At 35.5% G+C, this 21,250-nt stretch overlaps 1 protein-coding gene across 1 annotated transcript in view; it reads right to left on the reverse strand.

Moving 5' to 3' along the window:
• The window catches only part of LOC125058875, a 64,738-nt gene that overhangs the window by 11,335 nt on the left and 32,153 nt on the right, over positions 1-21,250 (reverse strand). The window contains exons 12-20 of the mRNA XM_047663018.1: positions 16,153-16,286; positions 13,140-13,234; positions 9,290-9,422; positions 8,369-8,438; positions 7,338-7,479; positions 6,905-7,066; positions 1,201-1,314; positions 765-872; positions 182-247 (exon numbers count right to left, since the gene is read on the reverse strand). Coding sequence (XP_047518974.1) covers positions 182-247; positions 765-872; positions 1,201-1,314; positions 6,905-7,066; positions 7,338-7,479; positions 8,369-8,438; positions 9,290-9,422; positions 13,140-13,234; positions 16,153-16,286 — 1,024 coding nt within the window. The remainder of the gene's footprint in view (positions 1-181; positions 248-764; positions 873-1,200; positions 1,315-6,904; positions 7,067-7,337; positions 7,480-8,368; positions 8,439-9,289; positions 9,423-13,139; positions 13,235-16,152; positions 16,287-21,250) is intronic.

Genomic DNA, 21,250 nt, shown 5'->3' on the forward strand with positions numbered 1-21,250 from the left:
ATACTTGAACGCTGCCTAAGCTTTAAACAACCAATTTTTATAAGAAAACATAACACTATAGTTAACAATTTTTATTTCAAAATACTTAACCAAAAACTAGTATTTTAAATAAATCCAAGTATTCATTTATATTACAAGAATAAAAATATCTTTACGTTGGACAATAAAATTCAAAACTTACATGATGGTGATGAGACAGCGCATGCCTTGCGTGTGACGCCATCAGCTCTATTGGAGCTCGTTGGGCCTAAACATAGAAACATTAAAAATGGCGCTACCTTTAGGTCTGGGCTTCAGATATCTGAATCGTTTCGTGAGTTTATTCTCTAGAAGGCAAGAAGTGATCACACACATCGGTGCCTGACACACCGTTGAATATTTAAGATTAAAAGCCGGTTTCCCCACGATGTTTTCCTTCACCGTACTATCGAGTTTATAGATATATACAAAGTCAATTGGTGCACAGTCGGGGATCGAACCTTCGACCTCAGAGATAAGAGTCACACGCTGAAGACACTAGGGCAAAACTGCTCCAAAGTATTATATCATTAGAATATAATCTCCAAAAAAAATAAACAAATAATAATATAAACTGTATATCTCACTAGACCTTCTACCACCTTTGTAATATTCCCTAAATTTTCTCAAACATTCTCCCTTCTCTCGAGAAAATAATGGACAATACTAATCCTTAGTCAAAAGACTAATAAGAACATAATGTTTTAAATTCTTTGACATGATAATATAAATGTGTTTTAAATTACCTCTGTAGCCAACAAGAGTGGAGCGTGATGAAGATCGGGCGTGGCTTGAAGAGGCGACAGTGTGCCTTCGCCTGCACCCAACATATCTAGCCGTCCGCCTTCCGCGCGCTGAAATTATTACCCCTCTTATAGCTCTTACGTTGAAAATATTATAACTACATATCCGGCTCGAAGGACCAAAATTTATGTTTTCGTAATAATTTAGTATCATTATTTAAAAACGATTTTTTTCTATATTTGATTACTATCCCATTACAAATATAGACATCCTTATGGCATCGTTCGTTAAGTATCGTTAATTATCTGTAAAATTTGAGGGCACTGTTATAGTTTTAGATTCAATTATACTAGATTTGGTTTAAATCAAATTGTAAACAAAAACCGAGAAGTAACCTATATATATAAAATACTCTAAAGAATTGGGTTGAATACTTACTTGTGAATTAGCGATATAGTGGGTATGCGGGTGCGGAGGTGAGGCAAAAGGCCCGCGGGGTGGCGGCGGGGGGAAAGTCCCATGGTACTGAAGGCCCGCGTACATTCCGCCCATCTGTAGGCCACAGTTTACCATATATTGACCCATATACAATGACCATTGCAAGATTCATTACATCGAATTGACAACTTTGATTCTGTATTAAAAATACAATTAAAATTCTGCATCATGAGGCTTTAGCGCGAGTTTTACGATACATTCGCCACGTATTCGTTCACGATTTTCTCTTTTGACAGTTCGAACGCATTGACCTATACAAATTTTATATGTACGTGTTTTTGTGACATTATTGCACGTTAATAGTAGGGGAGCCCAAGATGCTAAATGGGGATTTACTCGAGCGTCATAGAGACCTAATGGGTTGCGACGTTTAGATAATAAAAAAAAAATGTTATGTAATGTATACCTTTTAATCGGTGGGGGGTTGCTATAGATTTTCAAAAATGTAAAAAAAACTGATATTGATAGCATCCATGTCTTACGTATTTTTAATAATGTACATCTAATTAACTCACCCTACCTTAATCTAACGCGCTCGAGAATTTCTGATGATTATTTTTGGTTTACTAATCGGATCCTTGATACTTGACGGGCGGCCATATAGGGCTCATATTTGGTGCAGGTACTTAAACGGGTACAAGGTATCCCGCTGTATATTAATCTTCCACACTTTCATGAATCCCGAAATTCCAGCTTGGGCTACTATTCGTTTCAAATACGTCGACTGAGTACGGCTCATTGTTTTTGATACAAAAATCTATTGTTACTATTTCGTTGACTATACCGCGCCGGATTTAGGAAAAGAAAGTATAGTTGAAATGAACTCGTCAATTGATCTTTGAAAATGTTTAATTAAAATTGATAAAGAACTTTCCATCTCCAATATTTGTAGAAAAAATTAAACGTTGTCAATTCTTGTAATAACATCTTTAACGCCTATTTTAAAATGCACAAAAAACAAGGTAAGCTCCCTAAACCACCTTATTATATTACTTCAATAACATGTTATTGTAATTTGAGACTAAAAATTATGATAAAGAGATATAATAGTATACATAATAAGTAAATGAGCAATATATATTGAATACCAAGCGTGATAATGAAATTAAAAAGCTGAAACATTTTAACCAAACCATTTTTAGCGCCACTATCTTTCAGTTTTATTGTGATTTGTATATAATTTATTCAGTTTCATAATAATATTACAGTCGTCAAAATACGATAATATACATTTAAACCCAATATCGTACATACATACAATTATAATATCATTGCTAATAAAAATTTATGTAGTATTCATTAAGATACAGTTTAGGATTTGTTAGCTATTTGTCTATGGTATATTAATTTTGACTTATCGCCTGCTTTGCGACGGTATTTAGGTTATAGCGATCCTTAAATAATGATGATTGATGCATCCTAATTTGTGAAATTAAATCAACTATTCGACTCATTTGATGTACAAAAACACACCAGTTTGTTTCGTTAGAATATACAAAATAAAATGCAAAGTATAGTGAAGAATCTACACTTGAAAGGAAACAAAAATTGTCAATGGGAAGTAATGATCTAGTATGTAATTTACATGTTAAGAGTCATAATTTGAAAAATAAAGTTGATAATATTGACCAAGGAATAGATACATAAAGATAGAGTAGGCTCGTATTGCACGCGACCGTGTGAAATGACTGAATAAAGTTTTCACATGTATAATGATGAGAGTCTTAGGATATATTGTAGACTACATTGAAACAAATTGCCTGAGCTCTTGCTTGCAAGCTTGGACTCCCCAAATTTAGCTCAGAAAAATCATAAATAACCACTAGCAAATATTGGTTGTAAAATTGAAGATAGGACACATTTACAGGAACGAGTGAAGCTTTAGATAGTGTCTATCATATGGATAACACGCAGTTTTATTAATTCAAAGCAGCTGTGAATAGCTTAAAGTAGGTATTATTTGTGTGTTTTTAATGGACTTAACAAATCCTTGAACACTATACAAGAAATTAAATATGTACGTTGATTGTAAGGTGTACCAAAAGGAACTATCTTCGTGTCACTTTTGTTCTCTAATGTCATGCAAACCACAAGAAGCATTTGAAGGCTAAAATGCTCTTTGACCTATTTAATGTTTAAAACTAGTTATAACTTGCCACTTGACGTCTAACGTTTCTCAATAATCACAATTGCTGCGAATTATAAATTTTCATATAGCCAAAACTATAGACGCTGTCAAATGCGTGTGCTATAGAAAAAATAGCAATTATGATCTTGAACATAAACATAAGCAACTAAACTATTGTCATGTAGGTGAGAAGGACTGGAGTCTGCATTCTAAAGTATTGGAGAAGCACTCTTCCGCTGCACAATAACTACATTTAAGCCATATTTCATTAGCTCGATGATTTTTGTAGTTTTGGAATTTGAATTTGGAATATGGAGGTTTTGTGTGTGTATAGCTTAACATGCATATAAGGCCCATTATATATCTGTAGTTTGTGTGCAACGAGACATGAGAAACGAAATAAATATTAGTATTAGGATAATTTAGTATTTTATTCACATTTAACCATAAACCAAGCAGCTATCAGAGCCGAGCGTTTACTAGTTTAACTTCTATTGTGTGTAGTATTTTAAGATTATTATGTTATAGTATGCAAAGCTTACGGCATTTAACGCCTAGATCGAGTGAACAGTGGTATAAAAGCTGTAGTATTTTAAAAATATCAAATCTACGCAACTACAACGTAATCCTAATGTGATGACACTTTCAGTGCGTTTTTGAGTTGGGGAAAACTGTGTACAGATTCTTATGAATATTTATAATAATATAAAATAATATGCCTATGTTTTAGCGTATATAGGTCATAAACATATCTGACCTGATGGTAATTATGTATTTACAAAAGCCAAAAAACGCTGGACAAAAGCAAAACTAGACGCCACGAGTCAGATAAGTTTATGATATTATTTAACACTATAAATTGTCAAATTGTGAACAGAAAATATCCTAATGTACACACCCTAACAAAAAACTAAAATGCACAGATTTAGAGGCGTACCGTACTACAGTAACGGACGCCGCAAGCTTAATACAAGCACACATAACTTAGTTCCCCTGCCGCGTTAACGCATTAAATCTGGGCATGCATATCATTCGGTGCTTGACGTACAATTGTGAACCCAGCTAACGCAACATTGATTATACCATAAACAAAGCTTAAGTGGTTGCTTAACTTTAACCTAAATCGTGCCGTGTAGATAGCACAACGTTAGAATGAGTACAAATGTATATCTAGGTCCAAATCACGAAATTTCGTACCACGTATAACGCCATCTCATTCGCACCAAGTGTCTTAAGTCCTACGTGCGAGTGAGATAGCTAGCATATATATTAGTAGGTCGAAATTATACGTGTTCTGAAACTAGACAGAAGTTAGTCAAAAATAGCGGGTATTCCTTGAAAAATTTATGTTTAGAAGTTACGTTTTATATTAAATTTTATCTGAATTGAATTAAAAGCAATATATAATTTGAAGCGTAACTCCGAAACACAACTTTTCAGGGGATTATAATGTTTGAAAATCTTATTAACTACAAGATTCAGGCACAAGTACAGCACACTGCGCCGGGTCGTGGATATACAGGTAAAAATTAATAATAGAATAAAACACAGTTGGGGACTAATGACAGAACATAAAACTCATAATATCATTATAACACTAATACAGCATTTTTGCAGCGAATATTCTAACCTATAGCAGGCAACCTGAAGAATGAACTAAGCTTAACAATGCACCATAAACCGGAAGCTAACCAGGACAAAAGTGGGACCAAAACACAACACAACCATCCCTGACGTGATTTAAGTGGTTAAAACCTCATATATATATAAAAAACGTGTCATAAAAATACAAGCATTGTAGGACATCGAATGACTGAAATATACTTATTAATTAAAGCTAAAGCAATATTAGAAACAATTGAAGAACGATTGCAACTACAAAACAGACTCACGACAAAGTGCTTCGACTAATGGATCGAAAGAAAGAGTATCGTCAATACAGAATCCACCAAGCGAAGTTAAAATTAATTACAATAAAAACTATTTTTTGTACAGGATGGAACAACGCAGACTAGTTACAGATTGCAAATGCTCTCTATCGAGACTTGAACGGCGGAAACAAGCTGCAGCAGACCATCACTCGCGTTACGTATATCTAGACGATATTATAGCGGTGCAGAATATGGAATCAGTGCATTGATCTAAAATCTCTATTAATTTTAAATTGCATTTTACTAAAAACATTATTGCCTCTCTTACAATGGGAAAGCCAATAACATTTCATCCAAAACTATCTATTTGACTCATCAACGTAGGTCTTTAAGCATTTAGAAACTACTGAAGCTGTGGGTACAACTAGAGATTTCAAATCAATGTATGGAGGCATGCACGCGCCGGTACGTCACGAATCACCCTTAGCCGACATCACACTTCGAATCGGATTAATGGAATCATGCTTTCACAGGCGCCCTTAAGTTAAATAAGCTTCGTATTCGCATGCCCGTTTGACAACATATAATTATGAGATATGCCTGATGGCAATTTAGAAAAACTCTCGACGAGACGAACTGAATCGTGGATTCCAAATTTATGAGGAATATCTTTAATGATATATGGGATCGTGGGACATCGGGCAAGCGAACACTGAGGAGTCAAAGGGTGGGAAGTGGGGTTTGGGCCCTAATTCGGTACCTGATAGCGGAGCGGGTGGGGCAGCGCGGGCAGAACGGCCGGCCACATCTCGGCGGCACCTATACTCGCCACCTGCGTTAGTCGCGCGACACGCGAGCGATTGTAGACCAACTAACCACAACGGGGACGTGATGCGACTTTAGACTTCGTTTAAAATCTATTTTGTTTTTAGTTTAAACGATTATAGATAGTTAAATAGACAAATTGAATATATTAAGTCGTACCACGTCAACAAACTTAAACCTAAAAAAATCATCTACCTGTTTATATTTATCATCTTACAGTACCTAAATATTTTAGACCCCGTATGCTATGCCCAGATTAACAATTCATTTGGGACATACAATTTTAATCGATAAAATTTCCTACAAAACAAAAAAAAGCTTATGCTAAATCATATGCATTCATATGCATTCATATCATGATTATTATTGTAGAAAAACAAAACTTTGTATACTGGCAAGACTAGAAATATCGTCATATTATTTAACAAAAACTGATTAAAAATAAAGTTTCAGTGTTTTGTCTGATGTGTAACTCATGTTTTGATATCCAAAACTATCAAACACAGTAATAAAGAAACGAATGCTGTAACAATGCTGTTCATATGTAAGCAAACATTACAAAACCTAACTCTATAAATACATTTTTTGTAACAAAACTATCCGTACTAAAATTTGATACCAAGTTCCCAGATCAACAGGAAATTACAAAGGGATGTTCTGCAATTTTTTACCGCAACTCTTCCATTCGTTATACAACAAGTACAGACATTTTTCAAGTATTTGGTCCTATTATGTTCGAAGAACGTGATAAAAATAAAAGAGGAACTCCAGTTGTGGACTGACGCGATGAAAATCCGCAACCGTTTAACCTGATATTTACCTGAGTCCTCTGCGGGTGATCCCTGTGTGCGTGCGCGTGGGGATGCGCATGCGCGTGCGCGTGCGGGTGTGGGTGTGGATGTGGATGTGGGTGTGGATGAGCGTGGTGAGGCCACGCCACGCCCCCTCCGAGCGCGTTTAACCGCGCGCCACGAAGGGACATCTGGAATCAAGTAATTAGTAATCAAGTAATAATAGAGGACTCGCGAGTGCGATCGTGGCCTTGTAGGAATTGGTACGCTATTTCTGTGTCGAATCGATTAAATTTGTTTGAAACACGCTCCAACCGTACCTCAGGTAATAATTTGGACCTCGATAAATGCAATGAAACACAAACACATTCTTTGATTCGAACATAATAGACGATACGATAGATGACGCTGAAATAAAAACAACCAAACATTTCAACTAAATAATCAGAACTTGAGTATCACCTGGTTAATATCCAGTAGCAACGGGCCAGGGTGCGGCAGATGCGCGGGGTGAGGCGGGTGCGGAGGGTGGGGCGTATGCTCCATCAGTCGCTGGTGTGTACACACACCGCCGTTGCCGCCGCTCATGTAGCGTACGCGACGTCTAGAATACATACATATAAGTATAACTTTAAATGCCTATCGAAATTATGTACTTATTTTATCTGAACCGGAGGAATAAAAGGCATAACCGGGAAGGGTTGAAAATGGTGGCGAGGATGAGAGGCATGTGGAAGAATTTGGAGGAGGCCTTAACACCGGAGGTCATACACTAATGTTAACATAATGACATGGACTTAATGTAATCCTGATTATGTACTTGAATTAAGGCTAATTTTATTTTCATTATTTGATCCGATTTTTATGAAACTTGGACTGTTCCTTAAATAGGACTATCTTGATTTAAATCATCATGATTTTACTCTAAGATTTCGGATTTTGGGCAAATAGTTTCGAACTGAATTGAAAACTAAATCATAACTTACGTCCTTTTAATTAAGGAGTTCTGAACTATTCGTTAATTTAAAGTAACAATTATCATTTTTTTTGGAAGGAAAACTTGTGCAGCACTAGAATTCCAATCTGGCATAGTCATATAGACATATAGTTTAAAAAAATATCTATATAATTCATACTGAATTATTAAAACCAAATCGGCATTGTGCCTAAAAAAAAACAATAAAACATATGTATATCGATAGTGTAATCGCACAAGGTAGGAACATAGTAAAATTCTAATGAACTTTTGTATTTCAGTACACAATAACAAGACAGAACATTAACCTCGAAATATTAACTTATTTTGGTCCTTCGAGCCAGAATTAACAAAAATTTAATTTCAGGTAGACATTGCTTCATAATAAGTATAACTTATACCTTGAAACAGCAGTATTACACAACAATTTTGAACACTTCTTAACGAAACAAAGACGAGACCTTTAGCGCTGTATTACTTAAAGCTAATTTAAGTATCGAGATAAATTAAAAATTACCTCGGTTGATAATGATGTCTGGGCGTCCGTCTTTCGACAGTCGGCGTTGGCACTGACACGTTACTTTCACCTGTAATTTATTTATTTATTTAATTATAAGTAATCTTACAGCTAACATACATAATATTACAAAACAAACACTTAGACAGTACAAAAAGCCAAAACAGATTACATAGATAAACAATATTATATACGAAAAATGAAACAAATAAGCGCATCAATAGACAAAACTATACACAGAAAACTGAAAATTAATATTTAAAACAATAAATAATACTAAATACAACCTAAACAAAATTCGAGTCTTCCCGCCCCTTCAAATATTTTCTCACATGTTCTTTGGTGAGGTGGAAAATATCAATATCCTCATAATTAGTGTCATAGTTAGATAAAACCCGAAACATTGGTGAATTATGCAGGTAATTCGAGTTCGTACGAGGTACATGGAACAATTTTGTGTGTCTTGTCGCATATGGAGATGGAATTTTAAAAGAAAGAAAGTAATATCGTTCTTTTTATAATAAATAATGACCGAAAATTCTATTAGGATTCCTAGATTAGATCGTAAAATATTGTCTTCAAAGACTTCAAGCCAGAGTCTTCAAGTATGTCAACGAACAAGACAAATGATCTGGGAGACATTTGGGATTGAGTCTAAGAACTGTTTCAGTATCGTTGAAGAATTGGCTCCTATTTAAAGAAGAAATTCTTGTGTCAGGTGTGCTAATATTTGACTGTGTTAATTGACTTAAGATTATGACAAGTTCAGCGGCTTGAACGTCCACGTTTATATGCATAATTTACCTAATAAAGATAGCGACTTCCGGGTCAGAAAAGTGTTTGAAAAGTGCATATAATTACTATCCAAGGCACAGAATCACCCATGCGACTCAAGTTTAGTGTTTTATAACATATTTTTACCCGATGATATATGTCTGCATATCCGCCTTCGTTTCCTACTGGGACTGTCTCCTGCTTTACTAGACAATTCACCATCAGATGATCCTGCCCCACTGACGATAGACTCTACGGGGCCTTCCAGCGGATTCGTGTCCTGAAATCATAAAATGAGAGTACTCAATGTCACGTTGTTTGTCCGCTATGGACTCCTAAACTACCAAACCGATATTGATCAAATTTGCACACCGTATGTAGTTTGATCCAACTTAAAAGATAGGATAGCTTACATCTCAATTTATAGCCGCAATATTATTTTATTGCAAAATATTTGTTTATTTGATAGTCTCAATTCTAACAGATGGCGCTGTGTTGACAGTATCCACGTTTCACATAAACAACAATTTAATGGCATAACCACTAAAGAAGCATGGTGGTCCCCTAGACTGGTATTCTCCTACCGGTTCCCTTGAATAGTTTAGTACTATGTAATATAACAAAAACCTTAGCCTCAGCAACGCGTGGCCTGGTCTGCTAGTTATAAAAAGGTTTAGGCTTTATGTTTTTTTTTTTTTTTTTTTTAATTTTCTTTATTTTACAAAAAAATATAATACAATAATAATAAGTTACATTTGAAAACCGCTGTGGTTTGTATCAATGTAACCATAGCAGTCTTGTTTAGGAGCGCGACAAATGCATATAAAAGTAGTTTTTTAATTTGCTGTTTATGTTGGTTGGCGTTAGGCAATCTAATATGTTATTTGGTAGACCATTTATTAGCCGCGGTAACAAATACCTCAACGTTCTCTCGCCATATACGTTGTTTGCTCTCGATGTACAGAGCCGAACTTGCGTTACCGCTCGGGTCTGAACGTCATGCTCCACTCGTTTTTTTATGTCATCTCGAAAAAAATGCTCGACTAGAAGACATTTATTAACTTTTTCTGATATAGGCAATATTTTGCAATGTTTGAAAATTCCTCTTTCTTCATTTTTATATGAGTCGAGCACATTTCTCGAGACAACGTGTTTGAGGATTCGCATTTGGAGGTTATATATTTGGTTGAGATACGTTGGGTAAGTTCTACCGTAGCTACTTAAACCGTAATTGATGACTGACTCGCAAAGCGCGTTGTAAAGAGAAAGTTTGGTTTTAAATGGGATACGCTTTTTGAGTATTGTTATTTGTGCCAAAAACTGTCGTAGCTTATCGCAGACGTATTCTATGTGTTGTTTCCAATGCATGTTTTTGTCTATAATTAATCCAAGATATTTTTGTTTATCAACTATTTGTATAGAAGGGCACTTGCACACTGTTGATTTGTGAAGACAAGCGTGATCGTGAGCCACCAATGCTACACCAGTGGCTTCTTTTAAGGAATTGGATTGTATGATAAGTAGTTTTGTTTTTTCAATATTAAGTACTAGTTTAGCATCATGGCACCACTTTAGTATGTTGTTAAAATCTGATTGTAACCTTTCAATAGCTTTATGAGGGTCCCTATCTCCAACTAACAAACACGTATCATCTGCAAACTGGTAACAAGTGGAGTGTTCTACTTGGTTATGCATTTGATTTACGTACGTCAAAAAATGGAGAGGCCCGAGGACCGAGCCTTGGGCGGTGCCTTCTGATACTGAAACCACTTCGCTGTGGGTATTGTTTATTTTCACTACATAAGTACGATTTTTTAAATAATTTGAACACCAAGTGCCTAGTGGCCCCTGGATTCCTACATGATTAAGTCTATCCTCAAGTTGTTTATGATCCAAAGTGTCAAAAGCGCGGGAAAAATCGATGAACAAAGCAAGAGTATATTTTTGAAGATCAAGGTTATTATTTACTTCGTCCGTGAAACGCGATAGCAGCCCCGAGGTATTTTTGCCTGCTTGAAACCCGAATTGGTTCTTATATATTATGTCATGTCGGTTAAAAAAAGATTTAATTTGTTCCCCAATATATTTCTCTACTATCTTGTTTATAGAAGATAGTATCGTTATAGGACGGTAGTTGGCATAATCATCTTTCTTTCCTTTTTTAAAGACAGGTCTTACACACCCTTGTTTTAATTCGTTAGGATAAAGCCCGTATTTAATACTTTGGTTAATTAAATTTTTTATTGCAGGAGAAACTTCGTTTTTTATTAACTTTAGGTCAGATACTTTTATGCTATCAAGGCCCGGAGTTTTCCGAGCATTTAGAGTTTGTATAATTTTATTAATTTGTTCTTCGGTCGCGTATTTGAATCGTATGCTTTGTTTCGTATGGTCACACATAATGTCCGTGATTGCTAATTTTGTATCACAGTCAACGACACTTTTTCCAACAGCAGTGCTGAAATGTAGGGCAAAGTTATCAGCTAGTTGTTTAACCGAGATACCTTGCGAGTCGAAAGCTTTCGCGATAGCCTCATCGATAGACAGCGTCCTTCGTCCTAGCATTTGATTCAATATTTGATAAACTTTTCTTGAGTTCCTAAAGTGTTCTGATATTTGATTGTTGTAGTAATTGTTTCGTTTTATTTCTATAATTTTGTGTATTTTATTTCTGATACTATTATATTGAAGCCTAATTTCGGGATCCTGTGAGGACTTCCATTGTTGAAATAATTTATTACGTTTGTCGCAGAGGCTATTAACTTTGTCATCTATCCAAGGTATCTTAATCTTTTTGGGATAGCTTTGGTATTTTTTTGAGATTTCACATGTCGCTTTTTTGTTAGCGTTTTCGAAGGAAAGCCGAATAAAATTATATATTTCTCTGGGAGAATTCATTGTGTTTGTTTCGAACCAATTAACCTTTTTTAATTCGTCATGTAATGTTTTGTAATTAATTTGTTTGCAAGTACGTCCCTGTGTGGGCGTAATAGGCACGGGCATGTAGCTTAAGCAGGCAAAAATAATAGCACGGTGGTCGGCCAGTACGGTGTTTAACGCCTGACGATGTATTCTTGTTTTGTTTTTAGTTTCATTTTTATATAAATAAGTTTTCTATTGTATTAGTATGAAGTTACTGTAAAAATAAGGAAATAAAAATAAATAAATAAACCAGCTGTGCCGTGCGGTCTTCCCGCATAATTCGGTCGTAGCATAAAACATACTTCCTCAAATGGATTATTATCTCAAAACGACTTTATCCGCTGATAATTTAGCTGTATATTAAAATAAATTAAATACGATGGAGTATTACTGTATACAGACAGTAAAATAAAATTTTCTATCTGTAAATATTCGTGTAATAAACTTATCTTAAAAAAACAAAAATTACAGATGTGGTAACGCACGTGGTAAAGAAATTAAAGTCAAAATGGGCCCCACTGCCCGCGTTTCAGGTGGCCGATGGGTCAAAAAAGTCCTATTTGGAATGGCCCAGTGGGCAAAAAGAAGAAAACCAGAAACCTGGGAAGATGTAATAAAAGAATGGAGAAAGATTAGTTGGATTGGAATACTCGCGTATTAAATATAATAATAACATAAACTAAGGGTCTGTTTCACAATGTACGGATAAGTTCTACATAAGTTCTAAATTAGCTATTTATTACTTATTGGTAGGATAAACACTATTGTTGCGTTTCACGACTGTCAGATACTTAATGTAACTTAAATTATAGTACTTGAATAAAGGTTATTTATATTTAAATACTAGCAAACTCGGCGAACTCCGTTTCGCCACCAGATGGCTTTGTTTTATGTAACATTTCGTTTGGTGATCCCGCTTTTCTGTTGAATTTTCTTTGCTATAAATATTTTTCTTAGCCCGAGACCTTTCCAACGAATGCAAAACCGTGGAAATCGGTTCGTGCGTTCTGGAGTTATAGCGTCAGGAAGGAAAACCCGACTTATTTTTATATAGTAGATTAGAGTTGTTACTAACCATATTATGATGATGGTGAGGCTGGTGATGAGGCGGATGGTGTATGTGTGGAGACTCAGCTGACGTTCCAGCTGCGCCGGGACTCACGCGCACTTCTGTGGATGATATATATCAATGTAATATTGCCTTAATGCGAGTACTACAGATTCAAATAAATTTAAAAATATAATCAATCAGGGCCTCAGATTTCTGTATTTGTTTCATGATATGTCAATCTAATAGGCAAGAAGGTGATCAGCCTCCTGTGCCTGACACACGCTGTCAATTTTTTGGGTCTAAGGCAAGCCGGTTTCCTCACGCTGTTCTCCTTCACCGTTCGAGCGAATGTTAAATTAAAAATAGTTAAATTAAATCTTATATAAAAACACTGGGATGAAAAAGTCTCGGGAGTTCTTCAGCAATTTTGTAAATAGTTGTCAATAAATTCATGATTGTCTAGAAATTCTATCCAGCATCAACCGGAGCATTCCATTAGCTAATTCACGTTATCCCCAAATATGTTTTATTAGGACAACAGACTTTTCGTAATCTTCGGGGCGGACTACACCTATACAGACGCATCCTGGCGGAGGCTGTTTTGTATCCATGATGACGTGACGCTGATGGTGCAGAACTCAAAACAACAAGTTACAGAGTACCAATGCTGTAACGTTAACCAAACCACTGCATGTCTCTTTGAATAGTTGGAGGTCGGGAAGTGGTCAATAGTCATAATTTGTTAGATAGAGTAGTTTGGTTAAACTGCTTTCCTATTATAAAAAAAAAAGTCAAATATTTGTATATAAATAGCACCAGTGATTCTGCGCAATACAATTATTTAATTAAATTTGCGTAGTAGCGGTTAGCGACAAGTTTATCAAGCCCATAGTTGGTACTGACCACTGCCTGTACTGCAAATACTTTTTTATAAATATTAAAATTGCTTGAAATTTTGTGAAGGCGTTAATTATTTATTTAGAGCTTTATGAATACATACAAAAATAGGTTAGTTAACATTTCTTAATATGATTATTAGTTGTAAAAGTTTAAAAAAAGTTTTGGACATTTAAATGGGAAGATCTCGCGAGTACGTTTCCGACCTTTTAAACCCGCATTTACAATCACCCCTTTACTTGGGTGTATAATTACATTTCTAAACATTCAAATGGCCTAGCCCATTTACAACCAAGTACTTCGAACGCATTACCCTAAATACTTCTTGTTGCGATATCACTCAGCTCTTTACTCTATACCGAACAACTCGCAATGGTAGCGGCATGAGCAGTGGTATCACGAATGCTATTAACATATACTGCCCACTTGCCTGCTCACTTCTCAGTCTTAAGCCTGTGTGCAAAATACGGCACTACATTTCTTCAAGGACAATATTAAAACTCTCTTTTCAAATGATCACATTGCATGTAACCCCCATAAGACTCAAGCTTTCAAAACGATTACAAAACCAAACTACCATCTCTCTCGCACACCGACAGATTCTATACGTGCGAGCGAGCCAGCAGCACGACCAAAAACTTTCGCCTCAACGCAACACTTTACGTAACCTATCTGGGTTAGTGATAGCACTTGCTGGTCCAGTTTCTGATTGTGTAAGTGAAATGGCAATAGATTACCATACATAGGAAATAGTTTTAGTCACTCAAAACTATTTCCTACGTATGGTTCGGGCCGATGTGGGTCGTCCAAGGCATTCTACTAGGAGCAGGATTGCTTCATTGGTGTAAGTTGGCAGAGCATCATCAAAAAGGGGCCATTCAAGTATTATTAAGCACTATAGGGATCTTTTGGTGATAACGTCAACAATGATTTACTTTTTACACATATTACCCACACATTGTCTATGCTTGTAAACGAAATGCATTTTCGAGGATTTCTACTAAAAATTGATACGTTTATGAACTATTATTTTTGAGAGCTTTGCTTACTTTTGCTGACTAGAGGAAGGGGGGGATTTGCAGTAAATCTGCTTACGTAATACTTGAACGGCCCCAAATTTCAAATACCAGCTTCAATTTTTTATAGATCATAATGACCTTGTTTGAGACCCTGACCCTGTGCCGGTACCCAATAGAATTGATTGATTAAGATTGCGATCCCCAATTCAATGTTGATTTTTTGTACGGCGCGATGACAAGGTTGCGATGCAAGCGCTTTTTTACCAAGGAATTTCCCCCGCACTAAATGTGACAAGAGTATGTGGGAATCCACTCAGGCAGACTCGGGTGAGCTATACCCGCTAAAAACCCATACCCATCTCCATTAGTAAGTCTCAGAGAGGCCCTCGGGGATCACTTTCGCATTCTACCAGGAGCTCAGCGGTATAGCCATCGAGGATACTCTGATATGATGAGATATGTTCGTTCCCATACTCCTCCGAAACGGCTCTACCGATTCTTATAAATTTTTTTATGCATATTTAGTCAATTTGAGAATCGGCTACTATCTATCTTTCAAACACCTAAGTCGTAAGGGTTGGCCACTCCAAAATTTTGTTTGTTTTAATTTTTTGTGATACAACATAAAAAAATACATACAACTCCTAATTTTCACTCCTCTACAATCAACCCCTATTTTTAATTATTGTAGCTAGTTATTTTTATTTAACTAAAAAAATGTTTCCTATAAATAATATACAAGGCAAAACTAAACGTTTTGCCGGGTCAGCTATAATATTTCCTGCCATGGTAGTCTCAATATAATAAATCGACTTGAAAAACACTACCTTGCTGCACACCAGTCCATTCGTGGTCAAAATTCACAGCGTTTACGTTATCTCAAACTTCTGCCTTCAAAAAACATGGAAAGGCGATCCTATATCTAAGATACTAACGCTATAACGTTCACGCTTTCAAACGTTTCTTTTCACACTCCTCTCTATAAAATATAGGCTACTCTTATCTTCGCTAGCTTCGCTTTTACTTCTTCGCTAGTTGAGGAAATTTCAGCAAGATTCTGTGGTCTTCAAATTTTAGGAGTACATTCAAATATTTTCTTGTCTTCTTTCGTGAATACTCACCAACGCTAAGTCGCCTCTGATCGTGATGTGGGTGTGGATGGTGCTGCTGCCTCTTGGCTGGAGCCGGATGCTGGTGTGGTGGTGGGGAGTTGGCCACGCACGCCTCTTTCGGACTACCCGCACTGCTTGCATCGCTGGAAAGTAAAGGTTGAATATAATAATGTAAAACTGGATGAATCGTTTCAGTATGTGAAGAAATTGAGATGCGTCACGCTATCAAAAGCTTTATTAATAGCTATTTATCGATTGACTCATAGGAAACCTTAGAATATAGTTTCGCATAAAAAAATTGTTTTTGACTCTGTTTTTATTTGTTTATTTCATAATCCAACAGCAAACATAAATTATATGCAAACATCAATTTTACCAAATCATAGCCAAAGATGGAATATATTATACATAAAGGTTCAAACACGTATAAACTGAAAAAATCAATAAAAATTATGAAATACCTAATTCGATTGTGTTGTTTGATGGTGTGAAAGTGAGTGTATGTACGTGAGGGTGTGTATGTGGGGTGTGGTCATGATGCGGGAGATTTAGCGCTATGGAGATTCTTAATACTCGTTTTAAGCATATTCCGCGATAGCTTATCAAGTCAAGAAGACCTGACTGCTGTTACAATAGTAGACATAGACATAACATTTATTACTAACAAACATACACACACACACACATAACCACACAAAATAATAATAACCAAAGAAAAAATTAAATAAAAAAATATAATGAGATATTATAAAAAATATAAAAATCCCCTTTTCCCATTCGGTTCGTTTCAAGTGTGTAATGCGTGTTGTGGCAGTAATTGACCCTGGCTCAGTATAATGCTGAAGAGCAGAACGTTCCACAGCGCTGGTCATTCTACCAGAGACCACAGCAGCTAGTTAACAATGCAAGAAAGCAATCGTGAACCTCATGTTCACTATTGCCACTTGTGTTAAGTCAATCTATAATATAAAAATGAATCGCAAAATGTGTTGGTAAGCGCATAACTCAACAACGCCTGGACCAATTTGGCCAATTCTTTTTATAATATTCCTTGAAGTACGAGGATGGTTCTTACGGAGAGAAAAATTTAAAAAAATTAGTGAAAAAGTCTAAAAACAACACTTTTCTATTTTTTTTCTTTTATTCCCATACAAAATATTCGTAATAATATTTAAAGGCAATTTGAATTTTAATACCATAGCATAAAGTTCAAGTGTTAGTGGAGGGGTTCCGAGAAGGTAAATTTTAATTTTTTGACATAATGTATTTGTTGTATTATCAACTTTCTTTTTTTTATCTTACTAGCTAGACCGGTGTCCCGAATAGCAGAATAAGTATTTAAAAAAAATAAAGAATCGACTGTTAGGCGGTACGATGTTCGCCAGGCCAGCTAGTTTCAAATAAAATTATCATTCGCTAGGTTTAGTACACACGCATATGACTATTATATATTAAGCCGAGCATCCGTCGATATGGGCGTGTACTATCGCATTTATCATTCACAGCAAATAAGTCAGAACTCAGATGCACAGATGTCATTGGGTTTTTTAAACTACATTTACTTTGTTGCAAGCAAAATGTTGCCAATTTGCTATAACTTATATTAAAAAAAACGACCTTAAACAAGTATTCACCAGATTTGGCCCTCAGTTTTTCCTGTTCTCAGCCCACAAGAGAATGCTTGCTGAGAAATTTTGTGCTAATGAAGAGGTCTTTGTGCCTATGAAGCCTATTTTGAGGCTTAAGACAAATCGTACTATAAAAAAGGTATCGAAAAATTGTTTGACCACTATAATCGTTGTATCGCTCTTGGAGGTAACTGTATATTGGATAATCATATCAAATTCTATATTAAAAAAATGCGTGTTTCTACGTTCGTACAAAAAACGACACTAACAATAGAAAAAACTAATATGTTGACTATACTGCTAAGTTTAGGGTGCCGGATTTTTGTTACGGTGTGCGGGCGCATGGTAAAGATTTACTCTCATCATTTTTCCCTAACGAACCAAAAAAAGTATAACTTCAAAAAAATTCTATCTATTAAATATATTTAAATTTAATTCTCGCATGGACCATAGACTTTTGACCAAGTGAAGTCGTTTTAAATTCTATAATACTGCTGTTATAAGTTTATCCTCTTTTATTCAAACATAATAAATAGGTATTGTTGAATCGTATTTACGTACTATCTCTTTTCATCCCAGCGTAAACACAATTTGACAGAAAGAGAGGACTTTAGTTTCTATGCATAAGTTAGACTACTCCTACTATCTACTTGAACAATACAGACGAAGTGAGAAAACTACGCCATAACAATAGCCTTCCAACTTACAGAACAAAGCTAATCGGCCATGTTGTGACGTCACCGGCTTGCGTCATTTTGTTGCTGCGCGTGCGCACAAAAACCACTGTCCTTCATTATTCTACCTGGTTTCTTTAATATATATGGAAAAAACTAGGAAGCTATGGAAATAATTTATAAATCTTTGTAATCGATGCGAATGAGAATAAATAAAGTATGCGATACTAATAATTTATATTATAATACATCTGAAATGTGTGTTATTAACAATTACTTGGATCCGGACCGCGTTATAGGAAATCGCTTTGTAGGAGTATTCTCGTACAACCGTTTTTTTAAACAATTCAAAAAGTAGACACACGAATTTAATAAAGTTATTTCGTTTAATTTTACACAATTGGACTTGAGAAATCTACGCGTTACAAGGGGGAAAAGCCGGCTTTATATGGGAGTTTTTTTTACCCGTGAAGGGGTACCGATCAACGGTTCTGAAGGAAGCTACGATATTATGATTTTTAAACAAAAACATCCACAGCAAATCGTATCAACTCGAATAGTCAAAGAATTCTTGATACTCCTACTCATAAAAATATTGGTTGTTTGTAAAGTAGGTTTACGATCGAGATGTTTACGTGATAACGTCTTATTGGTGATATAAGTTTTTGGGAAGTAAGGAATTAATGAAGATAACAATTTTTTCAAATTTTAAATTACATCTATCGTTTTATTCACACTTTTGATGATAAATTTCGGGTGTAAAATGACAAGTTATTCGACTATGATATACATTTTTCTTCATACATTCACGGAATGACTGGCAGCGCTCGAGATGAGACGGGAGATCGGTCCGTCTCTCTCTCGTTATACCTGCGATCGCGCTCGTGAGGTTTTGGTGTGACACAAGTTTCTGAACATGTCACCCGACTAAAACGATTTTAAAGACGTTATCACGTCAAAAACTTAATTATTTCACTCCTCCTTTACTGTGCAAAGTATCCTGCTATGGAATTCCTTACCAATAGATATCAGACGAGCTCAGTCTCTAAATTTGTTTAAAAATCTTCTTTTTGATCATTTTGCTTCTGCCTCGTAATTACCTATATTTATATATATTAATTGTGACTCAATTAACGTTTCGATTAGCTTTTATATTTTTGTTTATACATATTATGATTTATATTTTACTTTATTTACTTTAGTTATAGTTACATGATAATTATGCACTTCTTTTACTTTACTCGCTGTAGGTGTTTCTTTTTTTATTGTTCCATATCAGCGTTGTCTGGAAGAAATCGCTTGCCTATTAACTTACAAATACTTGAAGTATTACGTAACGAGTTTGGGGTGGGGGTCCTTTTGTAAACGTTACGATGCGGGGCGGGGATTGAATTAAGCGTTATTGTTAATATTATTTTCGACTTTCCAGTACTTTACACCACATAATATTAACTTTTAGGTATAAAGCGTCACTAGATGGTCACGAAACTTGAATACAGAAAAACGTTACGGCGCGTTACATGGGGGGGGGGAGGGGTCAATAATCAAATTGCGTGAATAATACTTAAACGCTCCCTTATGTAACCTGCTTTTTTTTTGTTTTTTATATGTATGTTTTTGTTTATTATGGCAACGAAGTGTAAATAGATAAATAGTCATAGTATATAAACGATTTCTCAAGGTCACCCGTGTGAGCGTAACATATTCACCATAAACTTTTTCGACTTTAGTTGACCTGTCCGAACTTGACAGGTATTAAACAGGTCAAGCCAGGTCATTGGAAAGCTCGTGAAAGCGGCCATTTCATTGATTGTGTAATATTCTCTATTACTCGCAATTGTAGTATATTTATGACAGTAAAAGCGACATCAATTAATTTAATTAAAACTATTATGAAAGTAGGACTTTTGGCCTCTTTATATTTTTAGGTATGGGCCGAAGATATGTATCTGTTTCATGATCATTTGTCTAATAGGCAAGTAGTGCTTACGCCGTCGGCTTTTTGGGTCTGAGGCAGTGATTCCCAAAGTGGTCTATATCGACCCATACGTCAGCGAAAAAAATTTGGGAGTCCATGAAATGAAAATGGGGCTCCACGATAGTGGATCTCAACACATACACTGATAGTACATTATTTATAAAAGTACCTATGAAGTAAAAAAATTATTATATATGTTTATAAAATTGTGTAAAATAATATAAATTTATTTTGAGTAGTTTTAATTTAAATTCAATTAATAAATGTATAAACTAACATGTGTTTTTACTTTAAGTTTTTAACACTAAACTTCACAACAGAAACTTAAGGCCGATTTACATTATCTTAGTGTTTAGGAGAGTGCTTTAGTACAACTTGAAAGGCAAGTTCTTTAGCGTAGCGTTTACATGTTTCAACTAAAGTACTATCCTAAAGCACTCTCCTAAACACTAAGATAATGTAAATCGGCCTTTACAGGAAATCAATATCAGGTAAGTAGGGGGTCTACCCAATTCGGAAAAACATGGCAAGGGGTCTACGACACAAAAAAGTTTGGGGAGCTCTGGTCTAAGGCAAGCCGGTTTCCTCGCGATCTTTTCCTTCACCGTCCGAGCGAATGTTAAATGCGCATAATTCAACATAATTTTGGACGATCTTGGATTCACAAAGACATATAACAATTTATTTAGTTTGCACAATACAAACGGAAGAGCTACAGCGCAACCTTGTTCGATTGTCGACCTTGTGACGTACCACCAAGGTCAGTATTACATTGACACTAAACGCAAAGATATTTTCATTGATTTCCCTTCTCTATTACGGCAATA

This window comes from Pieris napi, chromosome 18 (genome assembly GCF_905475465.1).
Source record: "Pieris napi chromosome 18, ilPieNapi1.2, whole genome shotgun sequence".
Lineage (NCBI taxonomy): Eukaryota > Metazoa > Arthropoda > Insecta > Lepidoptera > Pieridae > Pieris > Pieris napi.